The sequence below is a fragment of the Hylaeus volcanicus genome, chromosome 3 (assembly GCF_026283585.1).
Source record: "Hylaeus volcanicus isolate JK05 chromosome 3, UHH_iyHylVolc1.0_haploid, whole genome shotgun sequence".
Taxonomy (NCBI): Eukaryota; Metazoa; Arthropoda; class Insecta; order Hymenoptera; family Colletidae; genus Hylaeus; species Hylaeus volcanicus.
In genome coordinates this window covers 27969924-27997041 of record NC_071978.1, presented here as the reverse complement: position 1 = coordinate 27997041, position 27118 = coordinate 27969924, and the positions used below count along the sequence as shown (strand labels likewise).

The window sequence follows — 27118 nt, the reverse complement described above, 5'->3', positions numbered from 1 at the left end:
TTTGAACTTTCTGTTTTCCTGGTTTATTTAAGTATATTTATAACTAATGTGAAATACAAATAATTATAAAAATTTGGTGGGTTTGTATCAAGTATACTCTTTTACTTGAAAAATAATTATGAAATTGAAAATATGTTATCTATGCTAATGTATATACACTTTCAATATCACATATATGTATAAGAATAGTACATGCAACAACATGTAAGATACATTCCATAGGAAGTAGTAACATATTTTATGGTATATCTTATCAATGTAAAATATTACCACAACTTATAATATATTTGAAGTACTTTTAGTGAATCTGTACATTATAAAATATTTCTTAACACTAGAAATATACAAAGAATGTATTCTAACTTATTTTCCCTTCCTATGCTCTAATCTTGGTCTGCCCTTTTTGGTTGTAGGTTTGTCCTTTCCTTTATTCAATAACGGATGAGTTTCTTTAAACAAAAATATTAATAATAAATTGTACGAATCGATTGATCGCATTACCGTACGTTAACCTCAAAAATCTTACCATCTACCGGAGCCCCTTGTAAATGAATATCGTGAGAACGATGCTTTTTCAGAGGCGGTTCGTGTGGTGTTGTCTGATTATCTTCTGAATCTTCTACATCTGGGGATATTGGTAAAAATTGCAGTGAACCAATATCTTCCATCTCTTCATCAGAGCTACAAAAAGCAGCAACTCTATCAATAGATGCAACATCTACTTCGATCTCTTCATCCTGGGCTTCTTCACCTTGAACAACAGATTTATCTTCGTCGCTTAAATCAAATTCACTCTCTCTTTCTTCATATTCAACATTTTCATCTAATTCCTTAAAGTCTGGTGCAAATGCAGACCAATTCTCAACTTGATTTTGCGCCCAAATGGAAACTACACCGGACGATATGGAAGCGATAATCGGTCTTACAGGATGCCACTGTATGAAAATAAATTTTCACAATAATTTTGTAAACCATCTGCTTTTGATAAAACATAAAAAAATTAATTGCTTACCACAACATCAAGTAATAATTCTCCTTTAGTTCCATGTAAAATTTTTACTAGATTTCCAATACTTTTCTCCCATACATATAAAGCATGCTGTCTTGCAGATCCAGCACATACATACTCTCCATCTCCAGAAAAACAACATTTCTTCCACATAGTTTTATTTACAAGATCTTGCAACTTCTGTATCGGTTCTGGTTCACCATCCTTTCCACAAGCCAGCACTTCTGTACTATCGTACACACGAATTACTCTATCTGATGTATTCACCAAAAAGCAAGATCCACGTCTGGCAAATTCAATACTCTTTACTGCTGTGTTACTAGCAGTGCCTTGCGATATTTTGTAAGATGCTTTTACAATTAGAGATTCTGCATCAAGAACTAGAATTCTTCCACGTGCATTTCCAGTATATACATAATCACCACGACGATCAAAAGATGCTACTATGTTCAAATCGCTCTAAAATAAGAAAACTATAATATATACATTGAAAGCATTACACACATATTACCAAATTTATATTAACATACATCATCATCAAGAGGTATAACTCTATGGGTGCCCTCAGCATCAACCATTACTGCTGCATGTCTCATTGGACATACTAAGAATTTATTAAGATTTCTTGGATGGAACTGTACTTTTAATATAGGAGAAGGGAATCTGTACTTTTGGTCACATTCTCCAGATAGAACATCCCATATGCAAACATTGTTGTCTGTGGAGGCACTTAACAATTTGTGTCCATTTCTAGACCAGCTATTTAAGACCAATGATGATACTATATAATTGAAGTATATTTAATAATATAATAATGATATAATTTAATTTGAACTACTTACCTTAAAGAACACACAGGATGTACGTGTGCACTAATGATTTTGGCAACACCTCTAGTCAGAAAATCCCAAATAACAATTCTACCATCGTTACATCCAACAGCAAGTAAAGTTCCTCTCTTGTTGAATGTACAAGTTACTGCTAATGATATGCAATCTAACGTTCCATCAAATTCCTAATAATTATAAACATTAAAGTATTTTCATTGGTGATAAATGAAAAATGCACAATGCATTTTAAACTCATATCTTACCTCCGGGTAGTTTTGACCAAACGATTCTATAAGAAAATTGAGAACATTAGCAAGATGATAATTCGTTATGTTTTACCATAAGTACTCTCAAGAACTCACCTAATAATTCTAAATTCATTTTGGCTTTCCTTGTCACTTATGCGTGACAGCAGTATGTATCGTTAACCTATAATTCGTTTGTTTCTATTAGATACCTAGTTAGAGGGAAAGATGAGAAAGAATATGCCTCTCAAAATCATCGTTTGAAAATGTAGACACAACAATGTACCTATTGAACAGTTTCCTTGCATCAATGAATGGGAAAAAAAATTTTTTTAATTCTCTGGTGTATTAAAAAATTCATTTTAAGAAAAAAGGAAATGGTCGCGGGTATGTTTTATCGTTAGTAGAATACACATTACAGAAACAGTAAGAACGCTAACGTAATTGACTGTTATCGTCTAAACTTCCACGTTTCGCAAAAAGTAATCAGGGAAGCGTAAACGGACGAATCATAGGCGATCGTAATGTCATCGAAGCGAGCAGACCGTAGTAAATTCGAATGTAACGTCAGTATAACCTGGTATAACCTAGCAGAAAGTACGCTGATGCCGTGTTGCGTGAAACGTTTGGAATTGGACTTTGACGGAGAGAGACCGAACCACGCGCTATGGCTGACGAAATCAGAGAAAGACTACTGGAACAGGTGAAGGAACAAGGAGACATCGTACGAAAGTTAAAGGCTGCGAAGACCAACAGTAACGAGGTACGATAAAGTATTTTTATTCGTTAAGTATGATCGTCTTTGGTTTTTATTAACAATAATCTTTCACCACGAGCAAGAAACCGATACCTTCTGGGAACGCAAACTTTCGTCATCAACATGTCCGAATTTAACGTTATTCAACACCGTGCTTTAACATTCATATTCTCATTGGTTGCACATGGCTGTAAACCAATACTTTGTCGTTCAATTCATTGTATCTTGTTTTCAATGGCGTGTTATTCTATAGATAAACAAGACATGTGCATGCAGCTTCAAAAGGGGGACTCCAAATTTCATTTTGTCTTGTATCCCCTGAAGGTATAACATCCCACTGCTTTTTCTTATGAGAAAGAATAAATCTATTGACTTCCTGTAACAATTAAGGATTTTAATACTTCTTATTTATATAAATTTTTGATGAAAATCGCATAGTGCCGCAATGCTTTCCATCCTTTAGGATTTAACAAATTCTTGGGATATAGAGGCAGAATTGGAAAGCATAAACCAAGATTTCGCGGATGTCAGTTATGTCTGTGGTTGGGTACCTACAACAAAAGATGCTGTACTGTTTGACTTCTGTGTTAATCTCTCAGAGCAACTCTCGAAATGGTCACATTTGAAAAGGTGGTTTACAAATATTCAAAGCTTTGATAGAGCCGAACGTATTGCATTTCCTGATCCAGAAGGACAAGTTGTGTCTTCCTTAATGAAGAAGGTTGATCGTATAAGCAACCTCTGTCTCTTTGATAGAAATATAATTGATGAAAAGGTGAGGCAGTTGTTTGCTCGCAAGCAAAGTTGCTATAAATTATAGGTCCCAGAAAATGATTGTTACTTTCTTGTTTCATATTTGCAATATCCGATTATACATGCATCTGTCACAGTCAGAGATAAATAAAATGTAATTTATAGCATTTGCTTGTCGACTTGCTTACATGGTACTGTCTGTTCTTTCGGCTAGTTTAATAATCACCATTGAGGCGGACTTTTCTCTTTCGTTCTGGTTGTTTAAAAATGACTGCATCATTCGCGATGCTACGTCCAACGCCGACCAATATCATCCTTGGTGTACGAAAATATTGCTACGCGACGATGGTTTCGGCGCCGAAGGTATGCAAAAGTGGATAAGCATTCTGTTTGACTAACAACAAGAAGAAAAATCGAACTAAATCTATCATATTGTTGATTTTTAATCCACTCGTCGATTACATTTAACTCGAATCGTTCTTGTTTTGCGTAGATAGCGGACGAAGTTGCCAAATTGTTGGAACTAAAGGCTAGGTTGGGCGAACGAAATGCTCCACTGTCCAAGCTCATTCTTAAGACACCTAAAGGTACCAGAGATTATGGACCAGAGCAAATGGCATTACGGCTGGGAGTTTTGGATAAAATAATTACTGTCTTTAAGAGACATGGAGCAGAGACAATAGATACACCTGTGTTTGAATTGAAAGTATGTGTAAAGTACTACTAATATAATAAAATTATGTATGTATTTTAATTTAAATTGCTTTTGATTCAGGATATATTGACAGGAAAATATGGGGAGGATTCGAAATTAATCTATGATTTGAAGGATCAAGGAGGAGAGATTTTAGCCCTCAGATACGATTTAACTGTACCTTTTGCCAGGTATTTGGCCATGGGAAAAGTCTCTACCATCAAAAGATATCATATAGCAAAAGTTTACAGAAGGGACAATCCAGCCACAACAAAGGGCAGATATAGAGAATTTTATCAATGCGTAAGTGAAGTAACGGTAACGTTTAACGGGTCCTCGAACATTTCCTTAATTTGTTATTTGTTCTGTCTAAGGATTTTGATATAGCTGGTCAGTATGATCCTATGATGCCAGACGTGGAATGCATCCTCATTATTTCCGAAGCGTTACGATCGCTAGACATAGGACCTTATACAATCAAATTGAACCATAGATCGTTGCTGGACGGTATATTCGCTGCGTGCGGCGTTCCGCAAGACAAGTTTCGCGGCATTTGTTCCGCTGTCGATAAACTCGACAAGAGTCCATGGGCGGAAGTCAAGAAAGAAATGATAGAAGAAAAGGGACTGGATGAATCGAGCGCTGACAAAATTGGAACGTACGTGTCGCGCAGCGGTGGAGTGGAACTTATCGCTGAATTGAGAAAAGATGTCGAATTGATGAAACACGAGCCTGCAGTGAAAGGTCTTGAATCTATGGAGCTATTGTTTAAGTATTGTAATATTTTTAATATAACGGATAAGGTTACGTTCGACCTTAGTCTCGCCAGAGGACTCGATTATTACACGGGTGTAATCTTCGAAGCAGTATTAATCGGTAAGTGTTCGACGTGGAACTTTATCAAGCACCTACGAATCGATTAAAATTGTTTCATTCTCTTAATTTCCAGGCGACGACGTAGAAGTTGGTAGCGTTGCGGGCGGTGGACGTTACGATAATTTAGTAGGGATGTTCGACAGCAAAAATAAATCAGTTCCGTGCGTCGGTTTGTCGTTAGGTGTTGAACGCATTTTCAGTGTCCTCGAGGCAAGACTGAGTCGCGAGGGTTTAAAAACACGCACGACCGAGGTGGAAGTGTTCGTGGCGAGTGCGCAAAAGAATTTACACGAGGAAAGAATGCGAATTTTATCGGAACTTTGGAACGCTGGACTCAAAGCTGAACACTCGTACAAAAAGAACATAAAATTACTTGGCCAGTTACAGTATTGCGAAGAGAATGGTATACCGTTAGCCATAATAATCGGTGAAGGGGAACTGATGAGAGGCGAAGTCACGTTGAGAGACGTCGTGACTCGAGTGCAGGTCCCGATTCCCCGAGCATCTCTCGTCGAGGAAATAAGAAAAAGGCTACAACAATGATGAATTACTTAAAAATTTAGAACATTATTCCATGCATTTAATCTGATACCAAACCGTGATTGTTCGATACTCCGATGCACTTATTATGGTTGTTTTTACCGATCCGTACGTTCGATACTCTCCCCCGGCACATGAAAATGAAGGAGGGAGGAGGGGGAGAGAGATTTTGTTCCATTATAATATAAATTATATTTAATTTATTGTATTGAATGATCAAATAAAATTTGAGTGATTTCAGGAATCGTATCGCAAAAAAAAAAATACAATTCCTTCGTTAATGGTATTGCATTTACAGGCATTCCAACGGTGGCGTTGTGTCACGATTCGCTCGAACTAGAATTCGGTTTTTCGACTTTCAGTTCCATGAGATTGAGGAAATCTGTTCCTTGAACAGAACTCACTGCTGGATTTTCTACTTTTACTTCCACTAACGGTTGCCGCGACTCTATGTCAGCGGTGACGAACGAAGTGTATTCGTTTCTAGGGACAGTCGCTCGCGACTGTTCCTTTCCTTCGCTTCCATCTGGTGTTGTACGTTGGATCGTATCCTTTGACAGCGGCGTGCCCTTGTCCTCGAACCGAATTTTAGTGGGAACTGTTTCTCGTAGATCTGAACTCGTGGATTCGCCACCGGTCTCGCGCGGTCCATCGTTTCTACGAGGTATGTCGCGGCCGTTTTTCTTCGTATAGATATTGGATGACGAGTCGGCGGTCTTTTCTTTGCCATCGTCCACGTGAACATCGCTCAGACTGAAAGCCCTGACTCGACGTCGAAGATTCTTTTGACCGATTTGTCGTTGCAGCATACCAGCCTTCCAACGAGGTAGACCTTTCAGGGGAGGAACGGGGGTGGTCGTTGTACTTCCTGGTGTTGAAATTCCACCTTGATTTTGAGTGGGTCGCAACGAGAAACGGCGACTGTTAACGGGTGTTGACGGCGGTGGAGGTCCTACCATCGGCGATGACAAACCTGGCGCTCCTTCCGTTCGTATAAGTGGTTCCTTGTACGAATCGAACGCAAACGTAGAGTTATTTACATACGGCATACGCCGCGAGTCCTGATAAAAGAAGTCATTAACCGAATTATATAATTTCAGTTACCGTTCTAGTTATTCAACTATACTGGCCTCGATTTGACAGTTATCGAAAGTTAAACTTACCGATAAGAAAGGCGAACCACTTCTTGGTGGTGTTGGGGGACTGATGGGTGTTGGCACAGGCCTCAGTGAAAATCGCCTGGGTTTTACAGTCGTAGGATTGGCGAAAACCAAGCTGCTCCTTCTCAAGTTATGAGCTGCGGGAAGGCTCGACTCTTGCGTGATGGTATTTTGATTGCTCTGCGTGGTGGTTCCAGGCGGTGGAGACGAAAACAAAGTGAAGAGGCTGGGTAGTTTCGGGGGTGACAGGGAGGCTGTTCCCATTTTTCTTCGTGGTCGAGATAAATTAGCAAGATCATCGTCGGTGGTCCCGGCAGTCCAGCTGCCGGTAGTAGCTACACTCGCGTGTAGAAGAGTAAGAGCCCGCAGGAAATCGGCCAGGCTGGTTTCCTCGAGCAGACTGCTGCCTTCCGTTTCCGAAGTATTGTTGTTGCCAGCACCTGTGTGCGTATAGTAATTCCTTCTCGAGGTCGATGCAGTGATCGAGTCTTGTCGTCTATCGTCGAACGACGACGCTCCCGATACAAACGACTCTTCTGGGTCCTTAGCGTTGCCCTCCACTTCCGTACTTTTCTTCTCCATGCTAGAGGAGAAACGACTTTTCCACGGGCCTGACGAGATCAAAGCTTTCGGGACGGATTTGGCCAACGAGAAGGTACGAAACCTGGAGAACTTATCCTTACCGCCGCGATTATCCTTGCTCGGCGGTTCGTTCGTTCGCGATCTCATCATCTCTCGAATCTTCCTGGTAGCCATTGGACCGGACCATGTCCAGTCGACGTGTCGATCCTCGTTCTTAGTCTCGTGCAGTCTGATTTCGCTGGCTGCTCTTGAACGAGGCTGCGGAGATCGGAGAATTCGCTCGTTGCCGATCGCCCAGCTGCCAGTCCCGTTTGAAGTATGGGGGTAGATCGGTTCCTTTCCCGTTGAATCCTTGAGGTTATCGTCGATTCTGCTTCGGTGCATAATCTCTGGCTCGACGAAAGTGGTCTGATTCGAGCCGTCGACCCCAATATCGTCCGTGGCTGGCGGAATATAACCAAGGATATTGACCAGTCTCGCTAGGAGCTCTGCTGGTTGAACCATCGCGTGAGTGGCGAAGGTTGCCGTTTTATCAATCCTCTGGAGGTCCGTCTCGGAAACGACGCGTGTTATTTTCTCCTCCTACAAAATAAAAACGGAACGATGCGTTACCTGGATCTATGGATCGTTTCGTCTGACGCATGCCGTCTCGTGGGACCAGATCTCTTACCTCGGTGGGTACCACTTCGCTGTTGGCACGACGTCGAGGTCTGTAATGACGCATACTGTCGTTTCCCCTCGCGCCGTGCAATAACTCTCGAAGATCGGGGAAGCTATTGCTTCGAGGAAACTTCGCAGGTGGAATTTCGTAAATGCATTCGTCGACGTACACTCTCTGAAACGAATTGGAAATCGATCGTAAGAATATTAACAATCGCGGATCGATCGATAGTCCACTGCAGATTTTGGAAGCCGCACCGGAAGAATGGCTTTGTAGAATTAAAGCGTAGATAGATAAGAATCGAAGACAGCTAAAGTATGGATTCCTTTACCTTGACCTTGGAGAGTTGGAGTTCATTGAAGACGCGGCGCACATAGTCTATCTCTTTATTGAATTCGTTCCAGATCTTACTTTGCGTGTGCTTTAAATTTAACGCCAGTTTACGTTCGATTCTCGTGATCTTTTTACTGCGCATACCACGAGCGATAAAAGTCATGATCATAACGATGTATCCCAATCCGAAGGAGATCCAGCATATTAGGAAGGTTTTATATAAAATGAAAAAAACTCCGCTACCTTTGCTATTGTCTTGCCCTGTCGAGTGGGAAAGAATCTCTTCAACGTCTGGACCACCCTTGCGTTTGCCAAATTTACGTGTGAATAGTAACGGGTTGGGGCAACCAATCGCGCTGCTCATACTTACGCTAACCCCTAGACGACCGCGCTTTTTTAGAGAATTCAACTACATTATTTTGTTAATCACGAGTGTAACGTGAACCCCAATTGGAAGTTTTATGTAGAATAAAATGGCGCGGTCGTCCAACAGTTTGCACGAGGCGCAAATTAACGAATGCTCGTACTTACTTCCAGACATGGTATCCTCGTGTTAGCATGTAGACAAAAGTATATAGTTGATGTACTTGTCTACTTCTGACGTCAACTTTATTTGATAGTTTAACGTTTTAAATTGAACTCGAACGTTTCGATATGTACAGTGAGTCACAGAAGTATTCGTATTCTCTCACCTACTGGTTTTAGACTGTTGGTATTCTTTTAGGATAAATATTATAGGATCATATTAAATTTAAGGAGTCTGTACAATTTTTTCTAAAAATACATCAACCGCTCGAGGGATTAGGAATACTTTTCTGATTAACTGTACGTACACTCGACAGATGAGTGTTCAAAATAAGAAAGCTTGTCGATTTAATTGATCGTTTAATGTCCACGCAGAGATGGTACGATATATATCTATGATATAATTATCTCTCTACTCTTGACGATCGTACAATCTATAATCTCGAAAAATTTGGAAAGCAGAACAACATTTCGTACGTTTAGAAATGAAATAAGAGACTCATCTGATCAGAGTTGCCCGATTTGAACCGTTCGAACGATCTTTGACATTTGTTCTTTGATAGCGAACAAATTTCAGCAATTTTCCTCTATGCGTACGTAGGAATCGACGTGATAAAATGTTTTATTGTTTTACCTGCCACATAATCTCCGAACCCAATGGTCGTCAGCGTGACGAAAGCGTAATAAACGGCCTCGTCATAACTCCAACCCTCGTAATGAGAGAAAAGAAACGCTGGGAAAAATATGAACATGATGAATCCAGGCATCAAGTAAACGAAGATCTGTGCTGCCAATCCCAGTTTTCCTGTCTCGAACGTCGTCAATTTTCTGGGATGGTAATCGTTGCGGCCGTGTTTATACGCTTTGTACTTCTGATGCGCTTTCACGAAGACACTTCCAAAAAATTCACCCAATTGCGCCAGCAAAATTCCGTTTATAGGTATGCCTACCAGACCGTAAAATATCATCAAGATGCGACCCAGCATGTTTGTGGGGGCCAAGTTTCCGTAACCTATATTGCGCATACCGAATTAACGAAGAGAATACCTTAAAGTCGCCTTGAATACGGCTACATCGATCGCTAATTATGAGGACAAAGATGAACAAAAATTGACAATATTCCACGTTCGCAAAATCGTATCGCATCGAATCGCCGACCCTTTCTTTATTACGCACATCGACGACGAGTTGGTATATATCCCGTGTCATTATTTCATTTGCCGCTACATTCGAATTTCCTATCTATAAACACGTAAGTACTAAACTAACCGTGCACGTGCAGCACGTGTACCATTCCACGCTGAATCGAGCACGTTTCCGATGTCAGGGATTAAGATGGTATTTAAATATGCTGTAATGCATATGAAATTTAGGATCGATTGAGTTAGTATTAAGTTGACTGAAAATTCATGAAAATACTGCAAGCTTTGCAGAGTTAAACAAATGATGACTCGAACGCTACGCTAACTTTGTACAACATGCTTCAATATCATCAAACTTCCTGACGTCACGGTACAATAGCGATCCTTTTAGCGTAGAATGTCCTGTGCGAGCTTCATAGTCGATACGTACCTATAGTGCTGGCGACGGTGTAAGCGAAATAAAAGCTGTTGTAAAAGTCCCATTTCAGAGGGTCCGTCTCGCCCTCGCTATAATTGTACACCGACTTTCCACAGTATTTCGTCAACTTGTCAAGAATTTCATCGTGATCGTGAATAGAGCTGGGCATGTAGTGCGTGTGTAGTAAAGCTGAAAAGATAACGAACGTAAAAACATCGTGCATCGTTAAAACGTAACGAAACGCTGGCATTTTGTAAACAAAATTCAAATCAACAATCTTACCAAACCATCGATAATTTATTAACGCTGTTACTTGAAATCTCATGTAATTGAATCGCGGAATCCGATTCTGATATCTACAGGTTACTTACAAGATAGTAATAATCTCTTCAATGTATGATTTACGATGTAGTAACTTACTCAGAGAAATTTAAACGGGTTGTATCAACATTCAGCGGCGATAATACGTTAGTTTGAATGATAAAACAATATGCATTTTATCTTGAAATAACACGTAGCGATTACCAAAGTTGAAAGTCTTAATTTCGTATGAAATTCGATTTTTGTTTGTGTAACATAAGTTTGTTTGCCTAACGGCATAACCGAATTTTGAAGAAACACGGATTCCTCCGGAGCGATTAAGGTCCACTCTAATGCACAATTAATAACGTTATGCGTTCAGAGAACATCGGTTGAACTTTGGCCTTCAATGGAACGTATCTATTTTTGGATTAATGTTATCCAACCAATCTTATCGTTCAATATTTATTTAACGTCTATATTGTCCGGTTGCTCTAAATTACCCAGTCTCCCAAAAACAAGGTTTTGATATAGTTTGATAAATAGATCAACGCTCAAATAAAAATATGTACTTTTAATGCAACTAAAGCTTTTTGTCTGATAAGGCACACCGATTGTACGCTTCGCGCAAATTGCGAAGGGAGAAAAATTGCTTATCGACATTGATTGGAGAAAGCACATTTTGTGGTAAGATTTTTTATCGATATCGAGTATGACAGTAAACGGATTGATTAAACCAGAGAAGGACAAAATCAATCTAATTAAGATTGATAATTACGATTAAAAAATGTACGATTACAATTACAAGTGTATAAGCCAGCATTTCGAAGGTTTTGAATTTTCTGAGAAATAAATCTTAAGAATGTGCGTCATTGGACTTGGATCCTTTTAATGTGGGAACGAAAAGTATCGGTACTGATGCCCATGAGTTACGAGTTGATTTCGCGCATACTACGCGCGGACGAATCTTTTACCTGACTATTTCTGGCTGAGAAGTAAGAACGGATCTGTATAACGCAAAATAATCGTCAAGTTATACGGAGCAACGAGGATTGAGTAATTGTTCCATCCGAAGGCCGTATTCTGTATTCCTTCCACGGGGATCAAAAGCGGCAGCGGTGACAGTTACGGAGTGCCTGTATGACCGCGATAAATCTGATTTTCAACATAGCGGTTGGAACGCAAATGTGGACGAGGAAACTATCGCCGTTTGGGGCCATTGACGGTTAATTCGTCGAATAAGTACCTTTTAGGAGTGGCAGGGCGAGGCGATTTCGCAAGTGATTGTCGCTGTATCAATACTACTATTCTGACAACGCGATTATCTATTACAGCGTTCCTCAAACTATGCCCACGATCTCCTGTGGGATCTAGTAACTCTCAAAGAGTAAAATAAATTAATGATGATACTTAATATCGATTGAGTCTTTTAAACTAAACCACTGCAAGATCGGCGTCCACTTTATGAATCTTTCCTGCAAAATTATCGTTGGCAGCTTTTTTTAATTTACATGCCTATCTATGCATACTTCAAGAACACGTTTCTTTTTATAAAATATTACTACGCATATGTGTATTATACACTACTTCGTCGAAACGATACGCGAACAACCGATTCTCTATATAAAAAGTACGAAATTATTTTAAACGAATAATAATTGAGAGATGATCCGTGGGAAGTGGAAGTTTAAACAAACACTGGACTGGAACGTTCAACTACGCAAAAACGTTTAATTCGACTGATAGTAGTAAATTTGATGCGCAGTCATCGAAAGGAAGCCCACGACGTACCGACGTCTTTATCAATGTTTTTATCACGCGTTTCGCGATCGTTATTGTATCGATCAAGCCAGAATGATTTCGATCTCGTTAATTACGATTTGTGAATGAAATCATAGTTTCACGCGAGCGACTGTGCTCACCGTTAATCTCGATGCGTTCTTGTTTGGCCTTTTCGACGCGCTCGATCTCCAGGCGGCTCTCTATATGGTAGAAGATGGAGGCACCTAGCAGCAAGTAAGTCAAGAACAGCATCAGCAGGACCATCCATTGTTTCTTCGACATTCTTTGCTTGAGGATATCGTGGACTAACGTCAAGAGCAACAACGACGATCGACGTTCAATGGAAGATCCCTTTCGTTGAGTTTCATCGCGGTCCGATCTGCTCTTTTTCACATTCACTCGACTTGGTCCAGTCGGTGGTAACTCAACGGAACACCGAAGCTGTTCGCGGGTGGATCGTCGTCTCGATTCCTACTACCACAGCACTAGAAGCAGATTACGGACGGTCGAGTAGACTACAACGACGAAACATTATCGCCTGATAACTGTTTAGACTCTGATTTCGCGACCTTCAGAAGCCACCTTCTTCTCCTTCGGCGACGGCTCTGTCAGATATCCGATACGATTTTAAGTGTCGACTGCTAGCCATCGTCGATAATGCGATCGGCTCTTTTATCTTTCAATGAAAATTTCGCCCCATTCTGTCCAGGAGACGCGCGAATCTCCGAGTACACTGAAAGAAGAAGAACGTTCAGAGTTAGTACCTTTCGTCACCTTTCGTCAACGCCCAACTGGGGTAAGGGTTGAAGTGTCGTGTAAACCAGAGTCGAAAGCATCAGTTTCACTTCTGGAACTCGCAAAAATTGTTACAACCACGAAAGAAACTATTTATTCCTTACAGTATCGAGATAATAACAGTTTACCTTTGCGATAAATAATATTAAGATTATCGATCGGAGAGAAAATGTACTATCTTGTTGGTACTGCACGACTTTAGACAAACAAGACAACAATATTCCTTATCTTCTTCGTCGCTGGTCTCCGTCCTTTGGGTTCGCGCTTTTATAAGAACTTTTTTATAAGAAACTCGAGAATATTACATACCGCTTCTCGTTACTTTCAACCCCGGTCCACCTTGCAACATTGTATCGTAAAGTGAATCATTCTCTTCTAAAGATGTTTATTAACCCTTTTAGTGCCCGAGAGTCATTCGGATGGTACTAATAATACGCTCGAGATCTATATATGGATCTCGTATCACTACTCGGACAATTGACTCTAACGCTTATAAACCAAGGGGTTAAATCGATCGAGTCAGTCAAACGTATGAAACAAAAGAGTCTTTCGATTGTAAAATGTCAACTATCATGTGTGATCCTCAAAATTACACAAATACGTATACAAAAATTACACCCCTCGCACGGAGGAGGAACTGTACATTACAACGAACATATTTAACACTCTACTGTACGATACACTCGATTCGGATCACGAAAGAAGCAATCCGTATGGTGTTCGCCAAAGAAATTTTACAAGATTTACGTACGATGTTTCGTTACGGGGGATAAACCAAAGAAATTCACCCGTTTAACGTCGAAAATCGTCGGACTTGTTCAACGTCGAGGCTCTCCGTTTCCCGAGATATGCAGGCAAACAAGCTAAACAAGCAGACTGACAAACGAGCCGATAAACTAACCGAGCTGACGGTCAGCCAGACGGTTGAACATGGAGAGTTCTTGGACGGATTCTAAGCGTTTAAGGAAAAAAAAAAAAAAAACGCGGACAACAATGAGAGACGAGCGAGGACCAATTTTCAATTCTTACCGGTTGAAACAAAGAAGAGACGAACTGTAACGAGAGATAAGATTCTATACAAAGGTGCTTTTGTCGAAGGCGGTAGTCGACTATTAGGTCGAGTGTTTCCTCGAATGTATAGGAATCGTACCGCTGGCGAAGAACTGTTACAACGGACTGTTTCGATGACCAGAGCTGGACTTAGGGACGTTCCTCTGGCGCGTGACAACAATTTTCACAGCTACCGCGCAATTGGCGACAAAAATGTTCCCTTCGACAATGCTCTTTACGTAACTCGCGCGGTGTACTTCGCGAAGCGCAATATATCCTGCCGGTTGAAAGATCGAAGGACAAGATCGATCGCATGGATGATTTATTGTCCACGGAATATACGTTCTTGTCCGTCGTGCCTGTGAATCATCGACTTATTTCCTTCGCAGCGGTCTACTTTTCTCGTTTTATACCCTTATACCGCTTTGGGAGACGATCCATTCCCAGAACTCATATACGACGATATCCAAGTCGTCTCGACGCAGATTTTCGCGGGCGGGACGTAACGTGTCCTAAAAACTGCGCAACAGTTTAATCAGATGATAACTATCGCATTGTACCTCGATCGGGTCTAGACTACTTTCCATCGGGCTCTGAAAACTTGCTTTTAACACGTTTTTAGTTGTTGTGAAATAGTTAACTTCCTCGTTGGATTGTATGGACGAGTATCAACAAAACGAGGAAGTAAATAACATTCATTTTATCGTAGTTTTATCACGGTTTCCTGCGCTAGGTTTGGTTCTGCGCATATATCGCAAGCGAGTCGCCATAATACATACACCGTTGGAAATATGAATCGACCCTTGGGCCAAAAATGAATCTAGTTCGTGATGTCATTTGTAACGTCGAAAACTCGAGGAAAAAAAATCGTAAACAGAACTCGGTATCTCAAACTAAGGAGTAAACTATTTCTGGGGTTAACCGATTTCGCGGAATCAAGCTCAATTTGCGTGCGACACGCACTATCCTCGCTACAGTGGCATCCAACGATTTCTTTGCCGATATAACGATGACACAATCATTTCTATCGCGGGTAATTTCGTTGTTATAAAAACCAATGGAAGAAACAATAGATACATCCAATCTGCAGGGATGTCATCGATAATTCACGGATTTGGTTTTCGAGTACCAACGCAGCTCCCTTTTATACAGATCCCGCTGATTATGTGCGCTTAACGGAGCTTATCTTTTGTACACATCGAGACGACTTTCAAACAGATACCGAACAAACTTCGGTTAACGAACAACGATAGCAACGAGTACGAAATGCCTTTGATAATAAGTTATCGGGAGTAAAACAGTATGTCACGTTCAATCATGTTTCGATCGTGGCGGTGGGCGCGTTACGTCTTCGCGGGGCTCGAGACAAAATGGAATTCGGGTGTCCCATCTAAAGAAAAACGAACAGAGTTAAACGAACTGGAAAGGATAATTTAGAGATGATAAATACCAATTAGTACGATAAAATGTCTACGCCTACGAGCTTTCGTCTCTGGGGACAGGCTTGTTATCGGAGTATCGAATACAAGGGGAGTACGTACCTCGACAGGGATGAAGAGGGACATCGAGTTATCTCTCGAAAATCCAAATGCGGTTTCAGGACTGATAACTGCCAGTTAAAACTTGTCCCCATATACGTCTGCGCGCATCTTCGAGCATCCTTCGCCTTTCCCTCGTAGTTTGCTATTCCAATTAACTCTTTGTTCTTGAAGTGTTCACTTTTGCTATTACCATCGTCGGATGCCCTCGGCGGAACGTTACGCGCGAATTTCTCAAGTGTAATGTAACACGTCCGATGACATCTGTCGCGATCTTATCGAATTTCGAGAATGCTATGCATAATATATGTGCTTCGTCGAGATCACGCGTAATGATGCAACGGAACAGACCAGGGTCTGAACCGGCATCCGCAATATATGCCGCAATTGACAGAAACGAGGTAAAACTGACGCGTTTAAAATAATAAAACGGACGGAACTTGTCGCCAAAGATGAGCAGAATGAACAATAATTATAAAACAAAATAACTTGTTCGCAGTGATAAGCTTCTATTCGTTCAACACGAAGCACGATTTATTTGTGCACTTCACATTCTAACTCGTATTTGATAAATGGCGAATCGAAAGCGGTTCTTTTACACGTTCTTCAAAGTTCGTTGCTTCGATGAGAATTCTACCCATCTCGGCGCGTCGAAACGTAGACGCATGAACCAATGTACACGACGGTGAACTGAATAATTGGGTCGTCCGCGAACGACGAATTAAACGTCAAACTCATACACGTCGGTCAGAATCTGAACGTTAACACACCCGTGTGCAGCAAGTACGTACACTTCGTAACGCTTCCTTTCCACGTCGGTTTTTCACAGTCACGTTGGAGGACTGACAAACTACGTTACATTTACCCGATATAAAATCTTTTGGCACGAGCCGAAGAGGTGTTTCGATCCGTATCAACGAGGCTGATCACGGTGCAACGTCGATGGAATAAAATATCGATAGACAAGTGTATTACAAGAAAAACTAATTACTGTAAGTCGAGCTGAATTACCTTTAGAATCGACGAATTCGTGAAAAAATCAGTTTTCTTAATATTTTCGATAATCGACGTTCTATCGTGCCGTTTTCGGGAAACGAATATCCTCGTTGCGATCGATTGTTAATACCTAAAAGGTCGGAGTCACGTGTCAACAGGTCACGAATTGAATAAAAAGATTTTAAACGTGACTACTACGCGCTGACGCATGGTAACGCAAAAAATCAGTTTGAACTAGACGATGCCCGCGACTTTTATTCGTGCAAGTCGGCTCGTTCGCACGGTGGACTAGTTGGCAGTCGCATCCGAAAACATTTTCGCTGGTGGGAGAACGAGAAACAAGACCTACTCGCTCCCCAAGACTGGTTGAATGTGTGTACTACTTTTTGGAAGTGTATTTCGTACGACCCTTGCTAGGAGGTGTTTCATCAGAATACCGAGTACGTGTCAAGGTTAACATCTTTATGGGGAAAAAAAAAAGAAGCGAACAGTAAAAATACGCGTTTTGTGCGCGAAACTAATTTTGCCGCAACTAAGATGAAACGCACGTCGATGGCAAACGGTTAACCCCTTCGTGCCCGTACTCACAATTAGATGCAGCGAACATTATTTCTTCTCTTTAATGCATATCAGTCTGTTTTCTTGCGAATATAACGAAATCACAAAACAAAGATGTATAATGAAAAACTTCGTAATCATTAAAAAGTAAAAGTTTTCCATATTCGTATTCATACAGTAAACATGAAGGGATTAAATAGATACGAACGTCAGACAGTAATAACCGAAGAAGTAAACACCGGGTCTGAGGAATGAAAGAAATATCTTGACCGATAGAAATGGGAACGGGATGACAAGATGAAACAACTTGTACCGTCGAATCGCGCGCGATACCGATATTCGACGTAACATGGTACAGACTTGGTAACTACTACGTTCTCCTCGAAAAATCGCAAGCTGGTCGAGATGTTAATAAAGTTGTTTGGTTAGTAAACCAGTGCTAATAACAATTCGTACTTCTTTCTTGTCGCGGCCCTCCAGTATAGCCGTATTATTTGCTGCTAATTTACACGTAGAGCAGTCTTCGTTTTAAAGAAGAAACGATCGACTTCTTATTGGAACTCGTCACTTAGACGTTCTCGCTAATAATATTCGCGGCATGTAAACCGCTGATAAATGGGTGTTACAAAGTATAACAGGAGCAATATTTTTTTAACAAATAACACATTCGTACTGTATAAGATTATCGTATTATTTGCTGAAAAGATATATTATCACAAACTTCATAATTTCTCTATAATTCTATATGCCCTTCTCTCGTAACATCGTGGTGTGACGACAAAAACTAAACGTAATTTTTGTTCGCAATACGTAAGACGCAAGACGTATATAAATCTATAGCAATGGAACGAATCGATTCGACATGCAACAAAATGGGATGGTACAGGAATGAAAACGCGAAATACGGAATGAAAATATTTTGCTAAAAAAAAGCCAATCGAAAATTGCACCTTTTTTAAAATAAACGAAGTGGTTCTTTCTGTTCGTTAATAAATGTTAAAAAAAGAACCTCCAATTACACTCACGAACATTGAAGAGTGTTGAATTATCGTTAACACGTTCACTACGGCGGCTTCCTCCTCTTTCGGTAAACGTACGTTATATTATTTCTGAATTATTGTGAAAGTATGTGACACGACACAGTATATATCCCGCGTCGCAGTGAACGTGTCAATCCATGCCACTGAAATAATTCATTTCGCGACGCTGAAATGAATCATTTCCGATAATTCTTCTCAACGGAATCAGAAAAAAAATCGAAAAAAAGATCAAATAAACACGAAATGATCGCCTGTCACGAAAACATAATTCACATGTCTGTTTAATATTCGTAAATATGCCATTGAAATCATACTTTAATTCCATCCAAGCTCTATATCTTCAATCTTTATGTTTAATTCTTCGAACGAAGTATCGATTCCAGGCTCGTCGAACCCACCGTTTAACTCGATCTTCTGCGAACACAACGAACCCCAAAGATCTGAGTTATTGTCGGCATTAGTATCGTAAATATTATTTACAATTACAAAAAAATAAATTTAACGAACCTGCAACGCCGCGATTTGCGAAGGATCGCCAACCAGTAGAATCTGCGTTTCGTTGTCATTTAAATCATCAACCGCTTTGGAATGAATCTGTATCTGTCTATCTTTTTCTGTAATCTTCCATAACACGGTATGAAAAACGATGTTCTTGGAAAATGTTAGTCGCGCGTATTGCCAAGTATCTTTCGAGTTACCTTTAGCGGAGAGTTGCCGTTTTCTCGTATAAGAGTCGTCTTCCGCCTGTCTTTGCCTCGACTAGAAGACTCTGGCATAGATTCTTGGAAAAACACATCAACATTATCATCGTTATCGACTAAAGCGTGGGCCGTTCTTTTGTGCATTATGAGGGTACTGCTCTGTCTGTATCTCCTAAAGCAGACTTTACATTCGAACGGACGCTGTTGTGTGTGGACCTAAAAATATAAAGAACCGTCGTCATCGTAATCATCATCAGTATCGTAATATCTTTTGTCGTTAACCGGAATTCGATACTCACGAGATGATGTTTATGAAGACTAGAATATTCGGTAAACCTCCTTCCACAATTTTCGATAGAACAGACGTAAGGTTTCTCGCCAGAATGAATTCGTATATGATTTTTATAGTTTGTCGCGCTGGCAAAAGCCTTCCCACATTTGGGTTGCGTACATTTATAAGGCCGTTCACCGGTGTGCGTTCTGACGTGGACCTATTACAAAAATGTCATGTAACATAAATTCATCTGAAAGGATAATGGTTGGCCATATGAAAATGTTGTTAGTTCTTCTTCTTGCCTTTCTAATATTGCTGGTAGTAAAAGAGCGGCCACAACCATCGAACGGACATAAAAAGGGGCGTTCTCCAGTGTGCGTTCGGACATGTTTTAACAAGTCTCCAGAAGTTTTAAAACTTTTTTCGCACGCTTCGTTTAAACATTTGTAGGGCTTCTCTCCGGTGTGAGTACGCAAATGCGCCTTCAAACTATATCCCGTTGAGAAGCTCTTTTTACATTTGGGATGCGTGCATCTATACGGCCGTTGGCCAGTATGAGATCGTTCGTGCACCTAATTCAACGATACGATCAAAAAATTGAATAACAATTTTAACCATAGACAAAACTGTCCAACTTCATACGCGACAGTCACCTTAAGATGGTGAGGAGTGCTGTAGACTTTAGAACAGCCCTCTCTTGGACAAGGATGCCTGATCCTTGATGCTGATAGTTTATTTAACAAGATTTTGGAGTCCTTCTTTTTCAATTTACCGCTCTCGATTTCCCACAAATCTTTGCCAACGTCGAGGTGACCCGTCACCATGTAAGCGGTACCGTCGATAAATTCCACCCTTGGATAACTATTTTCGACGTTTTCTATAGTAGCATTATGGGCTTGGACTAAGGTTGCTGGATCCAATTCCAACTGAAGCGGCTTACCATCGGTAAATTCTGATACATCGCGCAATAATATAGTATCTCCATTCTCCAATTCAAATGTTGCTTGTCCCTTTGAGTCCACATCTACATGTAAAATGTTATCAGCAAAATATTTTATAATTATATTGTTTTTTATGTGTCACCCACCATTGTCACTGAAATTATTTGTGACAAATGCTTGTGTTCCATCAAGTAGAGTTACAGCTGTCAGTGTTGTGCCACCCAACAAATGCTCATCCAATATCAATTCTTCGGTTCGACCATTCTCTGTGTTATTTTCATTAATTAAGACCGATAGGCACTCTAATATATCTGCCCGGTTCTCCTGTAAAATTGCAAATAACAAGTACATGTATTTGAACAAAACTTATTGAATCTCTTAACTTAAACCAAGCAATGTAATTACCTGTGTCTCGTCGGACATGGTTTCGACATCTTGAGTCACGAGGCAATTTGATAGATCTGTGCCTTGTGTTGCCATACTTTGTTACAAATCCAGAGCTGCGAACAAACAATGTTTCGCGATGATCGCCGATGATCCACGTCATTATTTTGTGTCTTAATTTCGTGTCCGCAGGTAAGCATCTGTCTTAAAATAGGGTACATCAACAATTTGTTTGCGATGTATTGAAGATTCGTGCATTATTACATAGGGAAGTTGTTATCGGCTGTTGTACAAATTTTTTTTTAGGTAAAACAAAGCTTTTTCAGTGTTCACGTACGTATAATTCTTTACAAAATACTTTCTCTTACTTTTCAAAATTTAATGTAGAACTTATCATACTGAAGAGAACTGTACAACAGTTAGAACATTTATTATTACGAGTATATCGTCTTGTTTATTTATACAATCGATATTTATTAATTATTTAAAAGACAGGTTAAGAGCAGACGAGAAACACCGAAGCTTTCTCACGACGATCGCAACACGAAACACGAAACATTTCTACGATAATAGGACATCGTCGACGACGATATCTAGAACTGAATCAGTTATGGATCAACCAATTATAGAAACAACGATAACGTTAGCGATAGAAGTCACGATATAACGAGCTGAAAAGAGCAAATCGAATAACGAAGCGCGCGAAATCGCGAGTAACGATAAGAAGGCGGTCGCCATTTTTGTTGTTGATCCGAATAACCATGCATCACGAATGTGTATGCAGCTAAATTGGTTACGTTAGAAAGATCAATTGAGTAAAACTCGTGTAAAATTCGAATGTCTTTTGTTTCAATCTCTGCTTTTCTTTCTCTTTTGTTCTTGTTCGACGGATTCAATTCTCGGCGTTTCGCGCAGCCTCACGACTCAGTGCCAAAGAATCTTGGGAAATATTACCCATAAACTCGTGTACCCGCGAAACACTCTTGACGGGTAACGTGTATCGAGTAATACAAAAGCAGTATTTGCAAAATAGCAATAGCGTAAAACTACTATATCACTTGTACGCACCATTAGGTAATCGATTTCGACGAGCATGAACTTTTTCTTCGAAGCAACATTATGAAGTGAAAAAGACGTGATCGATAGCTTTCTCCTGTATGAGATTACTACGAAGCGTCATTATACGTTCATTCGTTCGATCCTAACGTAATTGTACACTTTGGTAGATCTCAATTTATATTTAATTTGTTTCGAACAATTTCAATGACATCATTTTTTTTACAGAATTGTGTATTCAGAGTGTATTGGATACTCGATGTTTTACCTGAAACGCATGACGACTCGTTTATGAACGGTCCTCTTCTATTTATTAACTCTTCCTTTCTATTGGTCAATTCTGATGTACTCGAAAATATTTACCTAATATGTACGACTATGATCGGTTCCAAAAGACGATGAATTGGATCCAAACAAAACTACGTAAATGTATCAAGGTTGTATTGGCAAGAGGGAATTCCCCTAATCTATACAAATACAACAGAATTTGTATAAGTTATTATGTATATAAATAGTAATGAATTATTTCACACTTTTCTGTGCACTGTGTTAACGAGAAAAAATTTGTAAAAATATTAAATATAGTAGCAAACCTCAAAATATTTTTATCTACAATGCATAGAACTGACTGAAGGGTTGGACCAATGAAATATTGATTTCGCGACAAGCTTTGTTTTCATTCAACTTCATTTTCTGATGAAACGTACTATATAATGTTTATTTACATTTAAAATTATAAAGAACGATACAGATAATATTATTTAAATCTAAAGAGTGTGTCAATTCCCTTTAAATGGCAAGAATGAATGGATGTAAATAGAACACATTTGATAGTATGCCATATACATGTCATGTAAACATAGGTAGTATTACGTCGTTGATTCAAAGGTACGTTCCATTCAAGTTATGATTGGATGCGACACTATTAGCCTATAGTTTATATAGCATATAGTTTATATAATTAATCGTAAGGGGGTCAACGTGAATCAAAGTTACGGTGACAGATAAATTGTTTTTTTCGATTTATACTAACTACTATCAGTAACTATTGATAGGATATCAATACTTTATCTACAGTAAGTTAAACGAAAAAAGTAAGAAAACTATATCGCACGTACAATCTGATGTAAATCTGTCTTTAGTCAATTTATCAAAATTGCTTGTGTTTGGTGGTACATACATTTAAATGTATAATAGTACCTATGCTCATCAGATGTACATATGTATTACGATCGTTTTGTATGTATTTGATTGCTGTTAACTGACAGCCATTTGTTGTGAGCAAGTGAAAACAGTCGATCTATGTACATTAGGCATACAATGTATTTGGCAGGTGAAATAATGATTACATCAAAAACAGGTACGTTTTTGTTTCTTTCTTAGCTAGGCATTATGGACATATTGTCACTGAATAAGTTTTTAAATTGTAAAAAATGGTGGTCCAGTACTTAGTTGGTTAACGGTTCCAGGCATAGGATGCAAGATCAATCGATAGATGTTTCATTCTGGGCAATACGGTTGTTTCTAAAATTTGACAATAAGACCCATCAAGGCTCAATATTTAAGATGTTTGGTTCAAAGACACAATCATCAAACAGTACCTTTTATACTAAGTTGGAGGACAGTGTAGAAGACAAAGAATCTGGTTTAAATAAAACAACAGAATGTAAAGATGAAGAAAATGTGGAGATCAGACATAGTCATTCAGATACAACGACAGATGGAAAGAAACAAGAAGAATACAATGGGCATTCGTTTCGTAGAATTGCAACCTTTGGCGGCTTCTCTGGATTTTGGCCATTCGTGATGTCAACTAGAAATTCTACAGATGATGTTGAAATTGGAGAGAATGAGGAAAACTCTATGAAAGTGCCATTTGTTCATGTAACACATGGTGTGCTAGAGTATAGAAGTAGTAGGTAAGTTGCGTTTGTGATATGGTTTCTTATCAGCATTAACAGTATATAATACTGAAACATTTATAGATATATCGCCGCGGAGAGGAACTCCTGTCGATATACGGTTGACTCGTATATGGTAAGCGAATCGGAAAGCGAAGAAGAATCGGAGAGCGTGAAATCTTCGGAAACTGATTCTGCAATAGTCACGGATCACACTGAAAATTCGGCGTTCCAAGCAAAATCGAGTAATGACTCTGATCGTTTAGATTCGAAAAAGAAAAAAGCGCATCAAGTTGCAGAAGAATTATTGTCTACAGAAAAGACTTATGTTGATGTCCTAAGGCTAATCGATCAAGTATTCCAATTTAGAGTTGATCAAGAGAATAGAGCGCATCCTATGTTCCCTCCAGAAACAGTACAACACATGTTTTCTAATATCAAATCGATTTATAAATTCCACAACGATTTTCTATTACCTCAACTTCAAGAGAGAATACAAAACTGGGATTCGGATCCTAGAATCGGCGATATTATGAAGAACTTTGCTCCATTTCTAAAAATGTATACAGAATATGTAAAAAACTTTGATTATGCCATGAATTTGATACAAAGTTTACAAGCTAAAGTCGCCAGATTTGCTGCAATTATCAATGACATTCAAAAATTGGACGAGTGTGCCAAGTTATCCTTGTGTCATCATATGTTGAGTCCTATACAAAGGTTACCGAGATACGAGCTTCTTCTGAAAGATTACCTGAGAAACCTCGCGAAAGGAAATGCTGATTACGAAGACGCTAAAAGTAAGGATCTTTGGAGTTCCATTCGCTGAGTTACTTTCGCGTAAAGTAACGTGTATTTAACAAGGACTGGCTTCTATTTAAACGTTTATCAAACGAGGCACGTTTAAATAGACGTCCTTAGTAGAATCAAACGAACAGACACGGCTTTCTTTCTCGTAGAGGCATTGGAATTAGTATCTACTGCTGCTAATCACACGAATGACGCGATGAAGAAGATCGACAAGTTCAAAAAGCTTCTCGAAATACAGGAGAGCATATACGATACGACGGATCTAGTCAGTGCTACGCGGGAACTTGTAAAAGAGGGTCGTATCGTTAAGATTTCAGCAAGGAGTGGCGATCATCAAGAAAGGCAATTGTTTTTGGTACGTGTACGACTATAGCGCAAATATCTTTACATTTTAAGACCTTTAAACCACTAACTTTAATTGCGATTAATTCTGGTAACTAAATTTTTACTCTTATCGTGTAATCGATTAATTAGTTGAGAAGAATTAATTGCTTAACGAATTCTGGCATACACAACATGCTATATATGTATGTACGTAAACATAATCACATTAAAACAATTAACCATCGTAGTTATTTCCACTAGGCTTCAATGATAAATTTCTTTTTTTATTTTTCCCAATTTTCAGTTTAGCGATTTATTATTACTTTGCTCGATAAGACTGATACCTGGACCATTGTATCGATTGAGAGCGAAATTCATGGTCGAAAATTTACAAGTAATGGAGGGTGACAATTTAGAAACTGCAAACACTTTTTATATAAGAGATGCAGACAAGAGCGTCGAACTATACACGCATTCAGCTGAGGAAAAGGCAGCATGGCTTGATGCGCTCTTTGAAACAATGCAAGAAATTATACGAAGAAAAGCGAGCCTGAAAACTGGAAATGTTAAAACACTTGTCGTGAAAACGGAAGACGTAACCAGGTGCATGGTATGCGACGTAATTTTTTCCGTGATGAAGAGAAAACATAACTGCAGAGCTTGCGGAATAGTGAGTACACTTCTCCGCGTAAGGATAGGAATGAAAATGAAATTAATTAATTAATCAAATTAAATTGTTACATAGGTAATTTGCGGTAAATGCTCGAATCAAAAATTATTGTTCGAGGATAACAAAATGATGAGAGTTTGTCGTCTGTGTTACGCTACGTTAACGCAACCGCTTTCCAAGTCACCCTCTTCGTCGTCTCCATCCGGGCCAGTACCAAGTTTATTACAAGTTTCGGCGAGCGCACCCTCCGTTATATCTGGATACCTTATGTTGAAAACTCAACCAAGTAAACCTTGGATACGGCGATGGTTCGCACTGCGCGTGGATTTTGTTTTATATACCTTTAAGTCTGAATCTGAAAGTATGGCTCTGACAGCGACTCCTATGCCTGGTTTTTTTGTTACGGAAGGTGTTACATTACCTGACGCGGATCCCTTGAGTTTGAAAGATAGACCCAAGGCTCTTAAGATGCATCATTCCAGGAAAAGTTATTATTTACAAGCATTGTCGCAAGAAGACAAACAGAAGTAGGTTCCCTTGTCCTCAGACATCTATTGCATTCGCGTACATATATGTAACCCTTTCATTTTTAGATGGTTCCACGCTCTACAATTAGCCACTAAAGCGGAACTACCTTCATTCGCAACAGTGGAGGACGAAGACGCACAAAACTGCCAACTGATCGTTCATGAACGATGAACAATTCGTACAATTTTATTCGTGATGCGAATCAATTTTTTATCATTATAACCGTACGAGATCAGAAAGCGGTAGGATAATCGTTGGTAGATAATTATTATATTAAAATGACGTTAACTTATGTTATATAATATACAGACACACACACATAGGCAAATTGTTATTGGTGTATCGTGGTCGACTCCATAATGAGTACACTGCCAAAATGCTTGTTGTATTTTGTACCGTTTTGTTATAGTATATTTAAAATATATATATGTACATATATTTACATCAATGTGTAATATTGTATATCCTTTTCCTCAAATGTCAAGCGTTGACGCTACACGTCCTTCTCAAATTTATGTTTATATTATTTCTCATAAAAGAAATTCTACTAACAGTTCGGAGAGGTTAGGATCAGTGGCGCCATCGGTGGGTAAACGTCCAAGTTTATAGTGAAAATAGTTTGCACTATTTCTGTAAGATGTCGCCATCAGTATATTGTAATCAATTATTCATTATTTTTCATAAATGCATAATTAATACGACTCTTTGCTTTATAACACTACAATATATTACATAATGTATCAAATTTATCATATTTATGAATAGTTGTTTAATGCAGCAATAATTATCGACCTTTTAGTTGGTGGTGCCATCTAGCAGCAACAGTGGGAAATATTTTTTTACTACAACTTGGGCATTTTCCCACCGATAGCGCCACTAATATTAACCACTCACCTATACTAATGCAATTAGTATTCAGGAGGAACTCAATTCATTTGAGCAGAC

The 27118-nt window shown here is 39.3% G+C and overlaps 5 protein-coding genes across 21 annotated transcripts; 2 read left to right on the top strand and 3 right to left on the bottom strand.

Moving 5' to 3' along the window:
- Positions 1–78: 78 nt before the first annotated feature.
- On the bottom strand, positions 79–2727 carry LOC128874186 (retinoblastoma-binding protein 5 homolog). 3 transcript variants are annotated; one of them, XM_054118650.1, is made up of 8 exons: positions 2662–2727; positions 2202–2268; positions 2103–2128; positions 1852–2024; positions 1540–1768; positions 1013–1468; positions 527–935; positions 79–449 (listed from the first exon to the last, which is right to left on the bottom strand). In XM_054118650.1, exons 2-8 carry the CDS (start codon positions 2218–2220, stop codon positions 364–366), a joined length of 1398 nt encoding a protein of 465 aa, XP_053974625.1. In that variant the 5' UTR covers positions 2221–2268; positions 2662–2727; the 3' UTR covers positions 79–363. The 3 variants fall into 3 exon arrangements, with proteins under 3 accessions (XP_053974625.1, XP_053974623.1, XP_053974622.1); XM_054118648.1 differs by lacking the exon at positions 2662–2727 and adding an exon at positions 2371–2510 and having other exon boundaries at positions 2202–2296; XM_054118647.1 differs by lacking the exon at positions 2662–2727 and adding an exon at positions 2371–2510.
- On the top strand, positions 2613–5948 carry LOC128874183 (histidine--tRNA ligase, cytoplasmic). Of its 4 annotated transcripts, none has more exons than XM_054118636.1 (6): positions 2613–2847; positions 3305–3616; positions 4088–4300; positions 4370–4591; positions 4663–5164; positions 5238–5948. In XM_054118636.1, the coding sequence occupies exons 1-6, from the start codon at positions 2752–2754 to the stop codon at positions 5705–5707; spliced, it is 1815 nt and encodes a 604-aa protein (XP_053974611.1). In that variant the 5' UTR covers positions 2613–2751; the 3' UTR covers positions 5708–5948. The 4 variants fall into 4 exon arrangements, with proteins under 4 accessions (XP_053974611.1, XP_053974612.1, XP_053974613.1 ...); XM_054118638.1 differs by lacking the exon at positions 3305–3616 and adding an exon at positions 3809–3957 and having other exon boundaries at positions 2709–2847; XM_054118640.1 differs by lacking the exon at positions 2613–2847 and adding an exon at positions 3809–3957 and having other exon boundaries at positions 3478–3616.
- On the bottom strand, positions 5890–18065 carry LOC128874181 (open rectifier potassium channel protein 1). Of its 7 annotated transcripts, XM_054118631.1 has the most exons (9): positions 15994–18065; positions 13177–13340; positions 12748–13092; positions 10538–10714; positions 9600–9977; positions 8439–8701; positions 8117–8281; positions 6868–8028; positions 5890–6765 (listed from the first exon to the last, which is right to left on the bottom strand). In XM_054118631.1, exons 3-9 carry the CDS (start codon positions 12887–12889, stop codon positions 6025–6027), a joined length of 3027 nt encoding a protein of 1008 aa, XP_053974606.1. In that variant the 5' UTR covers positions 12890–13092; positions 13177–13340; positions 15994–18065; the 3' UTR covers positions 5890–6024. The 7 variants fall into 7 exon arrangements, with proteins under 7 accessions (XP_053974606.1, XP_053974602.1, XP_053974607.1 ...); XM_054118627.1 differs by having other exon boundaries at positions 12748–13340; XM_054118632.1 differs by having other exon boundaries at positions 9600–9911; positions 12748–13340.
- A 149-nt stretch (positions 18066–18214) lies between these two features.
- On the bottom strand, positions 18215–22345 carry LOC128874184 (zinc finger protein 143-like). Of its 6 annotated transcripts, none has more exons than XM_054118646.1 (9): positions 22209–22345; positions 20906–21000; positions 20647–20824; positions 20213–20583; positions 19862–20131; positions 19585–19776; positions 19283–19501; positions 19092–19205; positions 18215–18998 (listed from the first exon to the last, which is right to left on the bottom strand). In XM_054118646.1, the coding sequence occupies exons 2-9, from the start codon at positions 20978–20980 to the stop codon at positions 18900–18902; spliced, it is 1518 nt and encodes a 505-aa protein (XP_053974621.1). In that variant the 5' UTR covers positions 20981–21000; positions 22209–22345; the 3' UTR covers positions 18215–18899. The 6 variants fall into 6 exon arrangements, with proteins under 6 accessions (XP_053974621.1, XP_053974619.1, XP_053974617.1 ...); XM_054118644.1 differs by lacking the exon at positions 22209–22345 and adding an exon at positions 21953–22160; XM_054118642.1 differs by lacking the exon at positions 22209–22345 and adding an exon at positions 21953–22159 and having other exon boundaries at positions 20906–21084.
- Positions 22346–22829: 484 nt separating this feature from the next.
- LOC128874182 (FYVE, RhoGEF and PH domain-containing protein 4-like) lies at positions 22830–26649 on the top strand. Its single transcript, XM_054118635.1, has 7 exons — positions 22830–23300; positions 23410–23859; positions 23926–24641; positions 24801–25006; positions 25280–25645; positions 25721–26172; positions 26239–26649. Exons 2-7 carry the CDS (start codon positions 23417–23419, stop codon positions 26342–26344), a joined length of 2289 nt encoding a protein of 762 aa, XP_053974610.1. The 5' UTR covers positions 22830–23300; positions 23410–23416; the 3' UTR covers positions 26345–26649.
- Positions 26650–27118: the final 469 nt, after the last annotated feature.